The 16,614-nt window shown below is 41.0% G+C and overlaps 1 protein-coding gene across 3 annotated transcripts in view; it reads right to left on the bottom strand.

The window, feature by feature from the left end:
• Positions 1-14,346: 14,346 nt before the first annotated feature.
• Positions 14,347-16,614, bottom strand: part of LOC134622713 (gastrula zinc finger protein xLCGF3.1-like) — a 3,159-nt gene continuing 891 nt past the window's right edge. The window contains exons 1-2 of one of the 3 annotated variants that reach the window (XM_063468083.1): positions 15,534-16,614; positions 14,347-14,440 (exon numbers count right to left, since the gene is read on the bottom strand). The exon at positions 15,534-16,614 is cut by the window's right edge and continues 891 nt beyond it. In XM_063468083.1, the coding sequence (XP_063324153.1) occupies positions 15,535-16,614 (1,080 nt within the window). In that variant the 3' untranslated portion in view covers positions 14,347-14,440; position 15,534. Of the gene's footprint in view, positions 14,441-14,565; positions 15,171-15,533 lie in introns of those variants that run through there. The other 2 variants (XM_063468082.1, XM_063468081.1) reach the window with 2 other exon arrangements.

The raw sequence follows: 16,614 nt of genomic DNA on the forward strand, positions 1-16,614 counted from the left end.
CATAGAGTTGGGTGTCATCTGCATAGCAGTGAAAATGTATGCTATGTCTTCTGATGAAACTGTCTAAGGGAAGCATGTATTAATATAATTGGTCCTAGCACTGAACCCTATGAAACTTTGCATGAACAAATTAGAGAATATTAGATAGATATGATTCAAATATGACTAATAAATGGTAGGAGGTCCTTGAGCACTCTTGCAGAAATTGGGTCTTAAGACACATTGATGGTTTTGAGGAAGTAATTACTGAAGTTAACTCAGAAAGATATATTGGAGGAAAAGAGTCTAAATAAATATCTCCCCCTGACTCTAGTTCTTCTGATCTGGAGGAGCTTAGTGCCTTGTTCAGCTCCTTCTTCCAAACCATCTTGGAGTGTTGCAGAGCTGAATGGAGGTGGAAAAAGGACACGCTGCAGGGGTCACTTCAAATCTTATAAAATTGCTGGCGTCTTTATTAGAATATTGTTAAAGAGAACACCTATCAAACATTATTGCATGCAACTGTCATAACCCATGCCTGATATTCAAAACTATATACTCTGTTTCTAATGCCTCACAGTTTGTTGTTACCACCACAAAGGCTCCCATTTGATCTTGTGTTTTTCACCCATCTGCCTCAGCCAGTTGTTCAGCTGTTTTGAACCAGTTTAAGCAAGTGACTCTGGGATTCCTTTAGGATGTGGTTCATCAAATTAAGCCCCCAGGTTTCCCTCAAGATGCTGTTGCTCCTTGATTTTAATAAACATGTTTTCCTAGTATAGGTCAGTTACTTCTGGCAATCATGAATAGCAGTTTGTCTTTTGGTGTGGTTCCTTCAAACTTTAAACATTCATCAGTGAAACCTTTATTTAAGAAACCTGATATTGATCAAATTATGTTTGCTAATTTTATGCCTATCATTAAGCTGCCTGTCCTTTCAACATTTGTAGAAACAATTGTTTGTACTCATTTGAAGTCTTATTTGGAAAAGCATGATAGCCTGGATGTTTTGCAATTCAGATAGTTTTGTTTTATTGTCCACTCAGACCATCAGGTGGAGATAAGAGTGGAGGAAGGCTCACACTCTGTCATCCTGCCCTGCCAAACAAGACCTGACTTACCTGGTGACACCTCAGTGGAGTGGACTCGCTCTGATCGAGAACTAATGATGGTCCATGTGTATCCAAACAGAAGTGAGAACCTTAAGAAACAGGACGACCTTTACTGTGGTCGCACAAAGATGAATGAAGACCTGCTGAGAACTGGAAACCTCAGTCTGACCCTGAAATACCCCACAGAGAGAGACAGTGGAGGATACATCTGCACAATCTACAGGGACAAAGACATCCTGAGACAGAAAGTAGTTCTGCAGGTCAAAGGTCAGTGATGCATAAATAAGTCAAAGGCCTTAGGTGTAGATGCAGGTCAGAGATCAAAGGTTATGTTGTTATTTTTCTTTTCTTATGTTTCTCAACAGAACCATTTCCATCTTGGGCCATAGCTCTCATGGTTCTCATGGTTCTCTTGGTTCTCCTGGTTCTTCTTGTTTTTGGAGGTCTTTTATTTAATTTCCGATACTATTTTAAGTCAGGTGAGTCTCTCCTACTACACTACCCATAATGCCGATGGTTAGCAGGTGTCATTGGTGGCTCCTTCACTGTGGCTCACACAAACTTGTTCCAGAAGCTTAAAGAGTTGAGAGTTACATGAGACACGTGAGATCTTCGTGGTTTCTGTGCTGATGTGTGTGAGACATGGCCGACTGTGGAGGCTCAGTCTGTCTGTTCTTCTGCTCTTCATCCAACATGTCTGCAGCACTTTACAGGACGCTGCAGACTAGTTACCAAAGAACGAGTCAGGAACACATCAGGAACAAACTGAGACACAATCTGACTGAGACTAGAAGACAGGGAGGGGACAGGGAGGTCATGTGACCATCACAGCTGCTCCTTATGTCTGTACAGTTAATGTTGTGCTTTCTCAGTTTATAAGGTGGAGGTGGATTCAGGGGTGGAGTCTGTCCAGCTGCCCTGCAAAACTGTAGTTAACTTCCTCAAAGACCCTAAAGTGGAGTGGAAGGACAGAATGAACAGGAAAGTCCATGTTTACCAGAACGATTCTGACCACCATGATGAACAGGACCAGATTTACAACAACCGAACAAAAATGAAGAGAAACTTACTGAAACCTGGAGACTTCAGTCTGACTCTAAAATACCCCACAGATGGAGACACAAATACCTACACCTGCAGTGTCTACAGCAAGAAGGGAAACAAATCTATTAAGAAAGAAGTGGAGCTAAGAGTCAGAGGTAAGAGGTCAAAGGTCATTGTGTACAGGTTTTTTCTTTTTCTTCTTTTTTCATATGATATCCAATTGTGATAGTTGAGTTCAAGGAATGGAGATGTATGGTATATATCAGGGGTCGGCAACCCTGGGCACGCGTGCCACAGTTGGCACGCGAAGGGTTAACTGATGGCACGCACGACCATAGCTGGACTGGCCATCGGGCATTTGCTTGGTGGCCCGATTATTTTTTTTTTTTAATTTTTGTAACGGTATGAACAATGAAAGGTGGTGGATTGGCCAGATGCTGGTCAGTGTGTAAAAATAACTCAGTTGTTTGGTGGTGGCTATGGCGGAGCTTCCACAGATTCAGTAAAATTAACAAGTGGTGGAGGCCAGCAGGTGGATGAGGGAGATCGGAGGCAGGAGGAGGTCCAAGTGTCAGGTGAACTGAACTTCAGGTAAGAAGTTATGACCTGCAGTCTATCTGGGTCAGATATAAACCAAGTTTAGGTGAAGTTTATTTTCGTTGTGCTGACTTTTTACAGTCAGTTACAATAACTCGTACTGCGTACTAGCTAGCATGACGGAGTTTATATACAGCTGAGTGGGTGCTATGATGTTACTGATGTTGAACTTTATTTTATTCATAAGGTTAGTTAGTAAAGTTGCCAACCGTCCTGTAGAAACGGAATCGTCCAGCATTCAGAGAAATTATTACGCGTTTTGTGTTGAGCTGAGAAGGGACGCAGTTTGTCCCGGACTTCAGCTAGAATGAAAAAGACACAAAGCTGGAGTTATTCTGTGTTTGCTGCACAGCTGCCTCTTCTTCTCCTCTCATTCTCTCCCTCCCTCTCCCGTTGCTACTTTAATCATGAAACTGATCAATGATCAGCTGATCGGCTTTTCTCTCTTGTTTGTTTATCTCCCACTTTGACCCAGAAAGAGGAAACCGCCGGATGTCGCACTAAACAGCAGCACGTTTAAACTTGATCAGCTGTTGTTAGAATTTATTTAATATTAATTTCTAGTATCAGCTGATGTTTGCTGGAGCCACAGCTGTAAAAGCTGCTGGTCATGATATCAGTTTGGATATCTGGTGAGAGGGAAACATGAAGATGAAACCAGGAGATGTCCTTACTGAATCATCAGAGCTGAACAGGTGATGGAGAAACAGGTTTACCTTTTAGGTGACATGAATGAGTTGAAGGGAAGTTATGAACTGTTTCTGAGAGACAAATAACACCAGGATCCTTTTTTTAAGTAGCTGACAGCTGGTAACTGTGCAGGGGCGGGTCTAGCAAAGTTTTGCCAGGGGGGCCAGGTAGGGCATTAACAGGGAGAGGGGGGCACAAAGAAATACTTTCTTATTCTCATTTAAAATGTCTGGCTGTTATTAAATAATTATCTGAAGCTTACAACCAAAGTTTTTATCTGATGTAAAATGAATAGAAATCATACATATACCAACAAGACAGTGTCACAATCACTGTCACAACAGCGTTTGTTTTCATTCAAAGGCTTTATGGCTTTAATACCTGGGGGGGGCGATCTCTAGTCAAAATGCACGGGCTGTGTTTTTTGTCCCAGTCCAGCCCTGGGCACAACACGCAGTGAATTAATCTGAGAAGGTGCATTAAAAAATAAATGGCCGCGCCAGTGGCGCACATCACAAATCAGCTCGCATAGACACATTAGTTGTGCCTCTTCTTAATGACGGTATCTTAGCTAACAACCCCAAGTACCAGATTCAACTTGTAATTGGCTAAAAATAACTTAGCCTACTGGTGAGAGGGACGTTGTTAGCTTTCCACATTCCGACACTTCAAAAGCTTCAGGAGCTGTCCGCTCAGCACACCATCAGCACCGTGGAAATACACGGATACATCCGTAGACTCGAGACACAAAGCATTTTTGGGACTTTCAGGTGTATGGACCAATGTTTTCTTTTCTGATCAAACCAGAAATCTTTAATGAGCAGCTAGATTTGTCTCGACTCGTACGCTGTGGTGTGCCTCAAGGATCTGTATTAGGCCCTATTCTCTTTTCGCTATATCTGCTCCCTCTTGGAGCAATTTTTGAGAAGTATAATATTGCCTTTCATTGCTATGCTGATGATATACAGATTTATTTTGAGATTGCTGATGATCTTGCTATGTCTTTTCACTATTTTTATGCATGCATGTGTGAGGTTAAAGATTGGTTCAAGAGTAATTCTCTTGTGCTGAATGAAAAGAAAACGGAGATCGTGGTGTTTGATAGTAAAATCCCCCGCGACCAACTGTGCGCTGCTCTGATGCCTTTTGCTAGCTCTCCTTCTGATCATGCCACTAATTTGGGCATACTACTGGATAGCTCGCTTAAATTTGACAAGCAAGTGTCTGCTGTTGTGAGGTCTAGTTTTAATCAGCTGCGCCTCATTTCTAAGGCTAAGCGCTACATTCCGCACAATGACCTGGAAAAACTCATTCACGCATTCGTGACTTCCAGGTTGGACTATTGCAACTCTCTTTACATTGGCCTTTCCTCCACCCTTCTCGTTAGATTTGCAGACTGTCCAGAATGCGGCGGCATGCCTTTTGACAGGTAGCAGGAAGTTTTCCTCCATCACTCCTGTTCTTGCTGGCTTGCACTGGCTTCCAATTAAATACCGTATTCAATTTAAAATATTACTTTTCACCTTCAAAACCATTAATAACTTGGTGCCGAGCTACCTCAGTGAGCTCTCAGGTTACACACTCCTGTCAGAGCACTTAGATCTGCTACCCAAATTCTTCTGGAGCAACCTCGTTCTCGTCTGAAATCTCGCGGTGACCGCGCGTTTGCTGTGGCTGCCCCAGTCTTATGGAACAACCTTCCTGTTGCTATCCGGGCGTCTGACTCTCTGCCAATGTTTAAAATCACGGCTGAAGACCTATTTGTTTAATCTTGCCTTTCCACCTAGTTAACACTTGGTGTGCATTGGTACATTTCTATCCATTATGCTTGTGAACTACTTTTATATCTTATGATTGTCAAGGTTTTATAATTGATACGTGCCTGGTCCTTTCCCTCCCATCTCCCTTTTCCTATTTATTTTTGTTTATTTTTATTGTTGTCAAGCACCTTGGTATACCCTTGGTTTTTTAGTGTGCTTTATAAATAAAGTTTATTATTATTATTATTATTATTTTCTTTTCAATCACGTTACATGTTCATTGCTGGATTTATGGAAAAACAAAAACTAATACTGCATGTCCATAATTATTAAAATGGATATAAATAAAGAATACTTACACTATAATGTATTTAGAAGTGTAATGCAAAAAAATTGATTTTTACGCCTATTATGAATTTTACTGGAATAAAAATACAAATACTTTTCCCCCGTCAACATGTACAAATACTGGCTGCTTTGCACATCGCTACTCAGTATATACCGTGTGAGTAGAGCACTTATTTGCCCTCCTGAGTCACTTGACTGTTTGCCAGAATTGCTTGGAGGCAGACCAGAAGTCTTTTTCAATTGCCTCACTGAGCTCTTCCCTAGGGATGGGTATCGTTTAGGTTTTATCCAATACCAGTACCAAACCGGTACTTTTGAAATGGTCCTGGTGCTTAAATGGTGCTCGAACCGGTGCTTAAAGAATGGGGAACACAAACTTTGTCCAAAAACCTCTCATGTTTAGCAGTTTTTTGTAAAAAGATAACAATGTTAGCCTTTTCTTCAGCTATAGGGCATATATGGTATCACTCTTGGCTGGAAGCAGTGCTTAAACAATGGAAAAAACACCAACTTTGTCCAAAAATCTCTCATGTTTAGCAGTTTTTTGTAAAAAGATAACAATATTAACCTTTGCTGCAGCTATAGGGCATATATGGTATCACTTTTGGCTGGAAGCAGTGCTTAAACAATGGAAAATACACAAAATTGGTCCAAAAACCTCTCATGTTTAACTGTTTTCCACTTTTTCTTTGGTCATTTTAGCCTTTTTGGCCAGGGTGAAGGGAGTATCTGCCGTCAAACAAGAAGACAGCCGCATGTAACTACGACGGTGTTTGCTAGTTCACCTTACATGCATTAATGTAATAACGTGGTTAGCCTACTCAACGTAAATTACACACGAACAACATTAAGCTACTCATGCAGAGAAGAACGGCTGCTGCTGCCATCATCATCCGTCATCATTTCTGCTACACTGGGGCTAGGGGCCAGGACTCTCCTCCTCGGGTTCTTGGGGGATGTTGCTAACTCCGGGTCCGATAACAGGCACCACACCCGTAGTAGGCACGGTACATTTCTTGGCTTTAAAAAAAAACGCTATGCGTCGCCAGGTGTTTCATCAGATTCGAGGTGTTACCTCCTTTGACAGTATCACAGTATCACCTTAAAGCACTTGATGCAGGCTGTGTAAAGACATCCCTGAGACAATCCAGCACATAATAGCAGGGTGTAAGATGCTAACAGGGAGGGCATACATGGGACGCCATAACCAAGCTGCCGGCATAGTGTACAGGAACATCTGTGCAAAGTATGGCCTGAAATCCCAAGGTCAAAATGAGAGACTCCCCATATGGTGGTTGAGAATGAAGCTTAGATTCGGTGGGACTTGTAGATAAACATGAGCAAACTGGTGATGGCTAACCAACTGGACATAATAGTGGAGGACAAGCAGAGCAAGACTGCCATAGTGACAGACATAGTTATATCGAGAGCCAGCAACATGAGCAAGAAGGAACACGAGAAGCTGGACAAATACCAAGGGCTGAGAGAAGAGCCTGAGAAAACAGAAGTTATTGAACTGACTTCTTTTTAACACATTAGCTGGTCTGCAACAGGTTATGTTCAAAGCTTGAGGGTAAAATTAGTTGTCACAATGTTGAAGTGTCTTCATAGGATACCCCTCAGGTACCATGTTCAGAGTTTCCTCCAGTGAGCGTCTTGCTTCTGTGACAATAACACGGAGCTAAGACACAGTCAGCTGTGCTGCTGATTGGAGACCAAAGACGACACTGTCTTTGTTCAGTGGAGATACTTCAGACTGGAATCAGTCCAACACGTTTTGACTGGAAACATTTCACTTCATCCAGTCACAAAAATGTTCTCAGAGTTGCTGCTGCTTTCTGTACAGCTCATGTTGTACTTTGTTTTCCTCTCAGTTCCCCAGGTGGAGGTGGATTCAGGAGTGGAGTCTGTCCAGCTGCCCTACAAAACTTTAGTTAACGTCCTCAAAGACACTAAAGTGGTGTGGAGGGACAGTTCAGACAGGAAGGTTCATGTGTGTCAGAACTTCTCTGAGCCTGAAGATCAGGACCCTGTTTACAGAGACCGAACGGAGATGAATGAAAACTTCCTGCAAACCGGAGACCTCAGTCTGAACCTGAAACCCCCACAGATGGAGATAACAACACCTACACCTGCACTGTCTACAGCAAGGAGGAAAAAACCCTGATGAAGAAACAAGTGGAGCTGAAAGTCAAAGGTCAGAACATAATTAGTTTTCACCTGTATTTCATGTGATACCCAGTTGTCACCTTTTTTACACTAAATCCTGTCCGTGCAGCCTCTAAACCAGCAGAGTTCCTCAGTGAGCTGGAAACAGTGAAACTTACTGGAAAAGAGCATCACACTGATTCTGATATGAATCAGCTGAATGAGGCAGAATACACTTGAATCGATCTGAATAATAGTAACTGACAATTAAATGCAGGGAGGTGTATAAACACTCGCTTCATAGGACACCCCTCAGCTCTGTGTCAGAGTGGACTCAAATGTTTTCAGTGCAAATATTTCACTTCATCCGGTCAAAGAAAATGTGCTCGGTGTTCGTGCTGCTTTTTTTACAGCGCACATTGTGCTTTGTTTCCCTCTCAGTCCCCATTGTGGAGGTGGAGCAGTCGGGGGTGGAGTCTGTCCAACTCCCCCTCCAAATTAAAGTTAACCGGCCTAACGACTCGAAAGTGGAGTGGGTGGACAGTTCATACAGGATGCTCTACGTGTATCAGAACAACTCTGACCAACCTGAAGAACAGGACCGCCGATACAGAAACTGAACAGAGATGAATGAAGACCTGCTGATAACTGGAGACCTCAGTCTGACTCTGTGTGTGTGTGTGTGTGTGTGTGTGTGTGTGTGTGTGTGTGTGTGTGTGTGTGTATGTGTGTGTGTGTGTGTGTGTAATCCAAGTTTCATGGGATCTGCTTGAACTTCATTTTCATATTATATAAAGCAGTGGTTCCCTGGTGGTGAGTAGGGATGGGTATCATTTAGGTTTTATCCGATACCAGCACCAAACCGGTAGTTTTGAAATGGTGCTAAAAGAATGGAGAACACAAAACTTTTTCAAAAACCTCTCATGTTGGCTGTTTTTTTTTTTGTTTGTTTGTTTTTTTTTTGTAAAAAGATAACAATGTTAGCCTTTTCTGCTGCTACAGAGAGCTGCACTCTAAAATATCTTTAAATATAGTAAACATACCTTGTGTGCCACAGACTGCTCCCAAGCACGAGGGGGTAAATAATACGTCTAAAACACTTAGGTTGGCTTTATTAAACGTTAGATCTTTAGCTGGGAAAACATTTTTAATTAATGATTTAATCACTGAGTACAGCCTTGATTTTATGTTTTTAACTGAAACTTGGTTGGACCAAAGTAACAGTGGAACTGTTCTCATCGAGACGACCCCTCCTAACTACAGTTTTATCAGTAGTTAGGAGGAATATATATATATATTTATATATATATATATATATATATATATAGATATATATATAGATATATATATAGATATATATATATATATATATATATATATATATATATATATATATATATATATTTTATTAAATTTTCTGCATCCATTTTTGCAAAAGAGAAATTGGACAATATGCCGTTTTCCTTTTGAAGAACATAAAACAATATGAAACATACACTCCCACCTCATAATTATAGGAGTACCAGTGGGTATACAAAAAGAAAAAAGAAAGGGTCCAGTCTAATAATACGAATAGTAAACCCTGGAGTACAAGATAACAGTTCCTGAGTGTACAGAGAGATGTGGGGAGTTTCAGAGCCCACACCCCCACACAGACACACACAAAAAAAGATGGAACATTTACATATGTCATTTGAATGGAGATGGGCACAAAAAAACAAACAAAAAACAAACAAACAAAAAAACAAAACATAACGAGTGGTCAGCTTAGTTATAAAAATAGGTCAAATCTGTAAGAGAAAAGAAATATGTATAAAGTAGGTAAGTAGATACCATCATAAGGCGCAGGCACAATAGAGTCCATATACTTAAACATAAGATGAAATAAAATGGAATAAAGTCTGAGCTGGCTAATTGGGAGCGCTGCGAGACCGCAAAGTTTGAACATGGTCAAAAAAGGGTTGCCAGATCTTAAAAAATTTGGCCATAGACCCACGCAGGGTGAATTTAATCTTTTCGAGTTTGCTAAAATGCAAAGCGTCTCTGATCCAGATTTCCCAGGATGGGGGAGAAGGGGATTTCCAACATAACAATAATCTGCTTCTTGCCAATAAGGTGAGAAATGCTACCAAATCCGCTTGGGGCGTCGGCAAGACAACTGTATCAGGAAGAACCCCAAACAAAGCAGTTAAGGGCACAGGTTGGAGGGTTAGCTGGGTGATCTTTGATAAAAACAGAAAAATATTAATCCAGTATTGTTTGAGGGATGGACATGACCAAAACATATGTATTAGAGAGGCAGGTGTTTGATGTCAACGGTCGCAGTGTTTCTTAATGTTTACAGCCCTCCCAAATACTGCACAGACTTTTTTAATGATCTCAGTGAACTGCTGTCTGTGATCTGTGTTGATTTCGACTGTGTAATTATTGTTGGGGATTTTAACATCCATGTGGACAACCCTCAGGACAAAGGGACTAAAGACATGAGTAACACTCTGGGCAACTTTGGGCTGACTCAGCATGTAACAGAGGCCACACATAATAGAGGACACACTCTTGACCTACTGATCTCCAAGGGCCTGAGCATTTCAAAGGTTACTGTGGCTGATGTGGTCTGATCATTACTGGGGTTTCTTTGAAAGTAAAATCTCAGCCCACATAAATATATCAACAGCAGTGATCACAAAACGGTGTATAACTGAACACAGTAGTGAGATCTTCAACCAGGTCTTCCCATTAACACCTGATCTGTCCAGAGGTTCAGTCAATGAGCTTGTCACTAGCTTCAATGCTAAAATGTTAAATGTAATGGACACTATTGCTCCCATTAAGGTGAAGGTTATCTCTGGAAGGAAAAAGTCTCCATGGAGAAACTCCACACTGGTGAAAAATGAAAAAAGAGAGTGTAGGAAAGACGAGCGCAGATGGAGAAAAACAAACCTCCAGGTTCATTATGACATCTATAAAGAGAAAATTCATAATTATAATTTACAACTGAGGAGTGCAAGGAGGTCCTACTTCTCTGACATCATCACCAAAAACAGTCATAACGCTCGGGTCGTATTTTCTACAGTTAACAGGATAACAAACCCTCCTGTGTCAGTGGCAGCTGAACTTCATTCGACCATGGCCTGCAATGACTTCGCCAAATTCTTCACAGAATCCAAAAAAATCCAAAAGATTAGACAAGCAATTGGTACATCAACAGCAGATCCAGGATATGTACTGTGTCCATGGAAAAGTTTAAACACCATGAAACAGTTTCACCCTATTAACAGCAAAGACCTGGAGGACATCTTAGGTCAACTGAACTCCTCCTCTTGCTGTTTAGATGTCCTGCCAACAAGTTTTTTCAAAAAGGTCTCAAAGACTTTGGAGTCAGACCTGTTACAGATCGTAAACTTTTCTTTAATATCAGGTGTGTTTCCAGAACCACTAAAAACTGCTGTAATAAAACCTATACTGAAAAAGGACAATCTTGACAAGACACAAATGAATAACTACAGGCCGATCTCAAATCTCCCATTTTTAAGTAAGATCATTGAAAAAGCAGTTTCTCAACAGCTCAATTACTTCTTCACACAAAATAACTGCTATGATGCCTTCCAGTCAGGTTTTAGACAGAACCACAGCACTGAAACCGCTCTGACCAAAGTGTTTAATGACACATGTCTGAATACAGACAGTGGAAAAATGTCAGTCTTAGTTTTACTGGATCTCAGTGCAGCATTTGATACAGTTGACCACAACATATTACTGAAACGACTGGAGAATTGGGCAGGTCTTTCAGGAACTGTACTAAACCGGTTCAAAACATACTTAGAAAACAGGAAATACTTTGTATCAATAGGTAACTTCACATCTGAGCAGACAAGTATCACATGTGGATTTCCCCAAGGTTCCATCTTGGGACCCCTTCTGTTTAACATTTACATGCTCCCACTGGCACAGATTATAAAGAACAACAAAATAAACTATCATAGCTATGCAGATGACACACAAATATATGTCACAATGTCACCAGGAGACCGAGGCCCTGTACAGGCTCTTGGTAAATGCATTGAGAAAATTAATGACTGGTTGTGCCACAATTTTCTCCAGCTAAACAAAAACAAAACTGAAGTAATAGTCTTTGGTGCCAAAGAAAAACGATTACAGGTCACCAGAGAACTTCAATCTATACACCTCGAGTCCTCACTAAGACCAAAAAATTGGACCACATCAGTCCAGCTCTGAGGTCTTTACACTGGCTGCCTGTCCATCAGAGGATAGACTTTAAAGTTCTGATGCTGGTCTATAAAGCTCTGAATGGTTTAGGACCAAAATACATCAGTGACCTCCTGACCCAGTATGAACCTTCCAGATCTCTCAGGTCATCTGGGTCCGGTCTTTTATCAGTTCCCAGAGTCAGAACCAGACACGGAGAAGCTGCATTCAGCTTTTATGCTCCTTATATCTGGAACAAACTCCCAGAAAGCCTCAGATCAGCTGAAACACTCAGTTTATTTAAATCCAAGTTGAAGACTCACCTGTTCTCAGCTGCTTTTGAATAAAGCACCAAATCCACACTTTTAAGCTTAAATGTCAAATTTTACATTTTAACTACTGATTTTATCTACTGTTTTGATTTTATATACTGTGTTGTTTGTTTGTTTGTTTGTTTGCTTGTCTTAATAAATTTTAAATCATGCTTTTTATCTGCTGAACTGAGCACTATATGCAGTCCGCCTTTGTTTTCGCGTCTTTGTTTACTTTGAAATAGTTCCACAGGGCTCACTTGTTTCACCTGGCCTTCTCCCAGCTCCGAGCTGCAGCCAGGGCCTGGGGGCGGGCACTCGGCGCCTGTGATTAACCCCTTACATGCTGCTCAAACATAGACAGGTCTCAGAAAGTGGTATCGGTCCCCGGTATCGGGGGACTTTTAACGAGTACTTTAGAAAATGTGGTATCGAGGCCGATACCAGATACCGGTATCGATATCGGTGCATCACTAGTGGTGATGTCAACAAAAAACACATTTCCTGTTTATATACATTTTTTATTTATTATGGGAGAAGGAGGGAGGAGTGTGCATAACAAAGGATGAATGGACTCAAATATGGAAAGAACAATGGAAATGCACTACCTCACAAAGATGGAGGCAATTTGGATGGAAAATTTTGATTAGGTTCTTAATCACCTCTTACCAAAAGATTTATTATGATGGGAATCCCCCGTATGCTGGAGAAAATATGGACACAGACACCTCTGATATTTGCAGGCAGAATTTTAAAGCTTGGGTGAAATGGGGTCAATGCAGTTCTTAAGCATGCATGCAAATGTTCATTAGTCAGCTGTGAGCGAGTCTTTTCCATTCATCTTTAAATGCCAGATTTTCACTTCAGGAAGCACACAGCCCCACTCCACTGTTGGCCAACGCCCTCAACGACTTTTACTGCCGGTTTGATGAGACATCAAGCAGCTTTCACAACTCAATAGAGAATTCCCCAACAATAGAGACACTTTGGTCACTCATGGTAATGGTAAATGGACTGATTCTTATATAGTGCTTTTCTACTCTCCCATAGTATCAAAGCGCTCTATACAACACACAAACTCCTCGTGTGTCATAGTGGTCTGATCAGACAATATATTTACCCTTCTGTGCCATTTCATGTTTAGGTCAGTTATATTTCTTTGTGCAGTTATTTGGTTTGTTAAGTTTGCAGTTCTTTGCCTGAGTTCAGTTTTGTTTCTTTGACATTTTTTATGAGCTTAACATTAATTACTTTTGTAAATATAAGATTTGGGTTAAATGAATGAAAACTCTGTTTTTCTAATAATTCTTGTGACTCCTTCTGCTTTTTCAACTTGGTTCATCACACAGCCCTAAATATTTGTTTAATGTCCTGGTCAAATATTACTCCAAGGTGTTACTGGAGGCCAAGGTAATGCCATCCAGAGCAAGTATCTGGTTAGATACCATATTTCTAGGTATTTTAGGGCCAAGTATAATCAGCAGCATAAAGTTAGTTGTCACCCAGGTCTTTATATCAAGCTCTGCTGTGTTCAAGCTATTAATTACTGCGCGCAGGAGAGCCAAAACACACATCAAACATTAAAGTTCAGTTATGCCAGCTTTAACCTTGGGATGCCTCAGCTTCTCTTTTGTATCCCCCACACTCAACTCTCTGCATCAGGAAGCTCCTGCCACTGGTCACCCTGGGAGTTTCGTCCTTCTACACCCTAACAGTTAGCAGATAACGTAGTGAAGCATCGCCAGGCAGTTTTCACAAGGTCATGCTGACACAAAATTTGACTCTGACTTTAAACACTGGTCACTTCAGGTGTTGCTCTGATATACAGGAAATGACATCACGGCTCAAACTCTTTGTCAGTAAACCATTTCTTTATTTAACATATAAAATTTTGGTTTACTTGTTGCAGGATTTCATTACACAAACAAGCTGGAAAAAAAACCTGCAGAACACATGGATCAATGCATTCTTTAAAAATATAACAGGAAACAGATTTCTTAATCAAACTGCTGGAACAAAGCTCAACACAAACACTACAGTAGAACAGTTTAGAAAGCTTAAAATGTAACAAGAGGCACATTTTCATTCATAGCTGCCTCATCAGATCTTTACAGAAGATTCCACCTGAACTCTGTGGAGCCTGATCTCAAGGTTTAAGTCTGACCCTGAAACCAGAAGAGGATCTTTCTGTCTCTGCAGATTCACTGTGATCCAGAGATGGCAATGATTTCAGTCCTGCATCACGCTGACGTTTGCACAGAGAAGATAATTTAGTAAATGTTTTTGAACATTGGTAACAGTAAACTTCATAATCATTATGCAAATTTTTACTCTGTGAATGGTACTCATGGCCATTGACCAGTGGGTTGTTGATCAATGCTCATAAGAATTTGCATATTAATGATGAAGAAATTGACCTCACAGCCCATTGTTCATTCATTGGGCCGGTTTCAGTCGTTATGCAAATGTACTGTTTACAAGATTAACGTAAAAGCAGGAATCAAGACGTAACAGTTTATTTGTAACATGGAATCGTTTCTGAGTGGAGTATGAACTGAGATTACTCAAACTCTTTCACAGATGAAGTTTTCTTTCATGTGTCTGCGTTCATGCTTAGTATGATCACATGATTGTGAAAAGGTTTTGTCACAGTGTCTGCACTTGTATGGTTTCTCTCATGTGTGGACTCGTTTATGCTTTTCAAGCTGACGTGCACTGATGAAGGATGACCCACACTGATCGCAGACATGCTTTTTAACGCCACTGTGAAGGAGTTCATATTGTTTGAAGTCCTTTGAAGTGGTGAAGGCTCTCCCACATTCTTTACAGTAGTTCATTTTGTCTCCAGTGTGTCTACGTTGATGTATTTTCAGAGTCCTTCAATGACTTAAAGTCTTTCCACAAAGGTCACAACAAAAGTCTTTCCCACAGCGATGACAGGGTTGAGAACTTGATCCATCTGTGTCGCTCTGCTTCTAAACAAAAACACAAAGACAGTCTAAGTCAGTCCTTAACATTTTTATCCTGAACGTCACCTGAAACAAAGAGCATCTCTGCCAAAGTCCAACTACATTTTACTGTTTACATTATCACACTCAGCTCAATTTAATGTGCTATAAAAACGATAAGAGTAAAAACATTAAAGTAATACTAGTTTAATGCTACAATAACAATAACACAATTCTCAAACACTATCCCTAAAAACCTGTGATTAGAGTCTGAATAATCATTCACAGCTGCCTTTCCATGCAGTAGAATTGCTAACATGCTAACACAATTTGATGAGCAGAGTTGTTTCAAACAGTCGGGGCTGATAAGATAAAAATATAAATACATACCTCACAGTAACTGCACTTGTAGAGTCTTTCTGGTGTGGATCTGTTGGTGTGCTTTCAGGTAACGTGGAGATTTAAAAGTCTTCTCACACAGGTCACATTTATAAGGTCGTTCCTCAGTGTGGGTGAACATGTGATGTCGTAACTCTGTGTTTGTAGTAAACTGTTTACCACACTGATCACAGCTGTACACATCATGTCTGGTGTGAATGCGTAGGTGTGTATTTCGGCTCCCTATCAGGCTGAAAGTTTTTCCACAAATGTCACAGCTGTACGCCTTAATTCCAGAGTGGGTAACTAGATGACTCTGTAAGCTGTGACTGTGAGTAAAAGCTCTGCCACACTGATCACAGGTGTACGCTTTAACTCCACTGTGGATGAGTTGGTGTGTTTTTAAGTGTGAAATGTGCGTAAAAGACTTTCCACACTCGTCACAGCTGAACGGTCTCTCTCCACTGTGGATGAGTTTGTGTGTTTTTAAGCTTCCAGACGCGGTAAAAGACTTTCCACAGTCTCCACAGCTGAACGGTCTCTCTCCAGTGTGGATTAGTTGGTGTGTTTTTAAGTTTCCAGACTGCGTAAAAGACTTTCCACAGTCTCCACAGCTGAACGGTCTCTCTCCACTGTGGATGAGTTGGTGTGTTTTTAAGCTTCCTGACTCGGTAAAAGACTTTCCACACTCGTCACAGCTGAACGGTCTCTCTCCAGTGTGGATGAGTTTGTGTGTTTTTAATGTTCGAGACGTGGTAAAAGACTTTCCACAGTCTCCACAGCTGAACGGTCTCTCTCCAGTGTGGATGAGTTTGTGTGTTTTTAATGTTCGAGACGTGGTAAAAGACTTTCCACAGTCTCCACAGCTGAACGGTCTCTCTCCAGTGTGGATGAGTTTGTGTGTTTTTAATGTTCGAGACGTGGTAAAAGACTTTCCACACTCGTCACAGCTGAACGGTCTCTCGCCAGTGTGGATGAGTTTGTGTGTTTTTAAGCTTCCAGACCTGGTAAAAGACTTTCCACACTCGTCACAGCTGAACGGTCTCTCTCCACTGTGGTTTAGTTGGTGTGTTTTTAAGCTTCCAGACCTGGT

The sequence above is a fragment of the Pelmatolapia mariae genome, unplaced genomic scaffold (assembly GCF_036321145.2).
Source record: "Pelmatolapia mariae isolate MD_Pm_ZW unplaced genomic scaffold, Pm_UMD_F_2 NODE_ptg000169l+_length_33615_cov_1, whole genome shotgun sequence".
Classification (NCBI taxonomy): domain Eukaryota; kingdom Metazoa; phylum Chordata; class Actinopteri; order Cichliformes; family Cichlidae; genus Pelmatolapia; species Pelmatolapia mariae.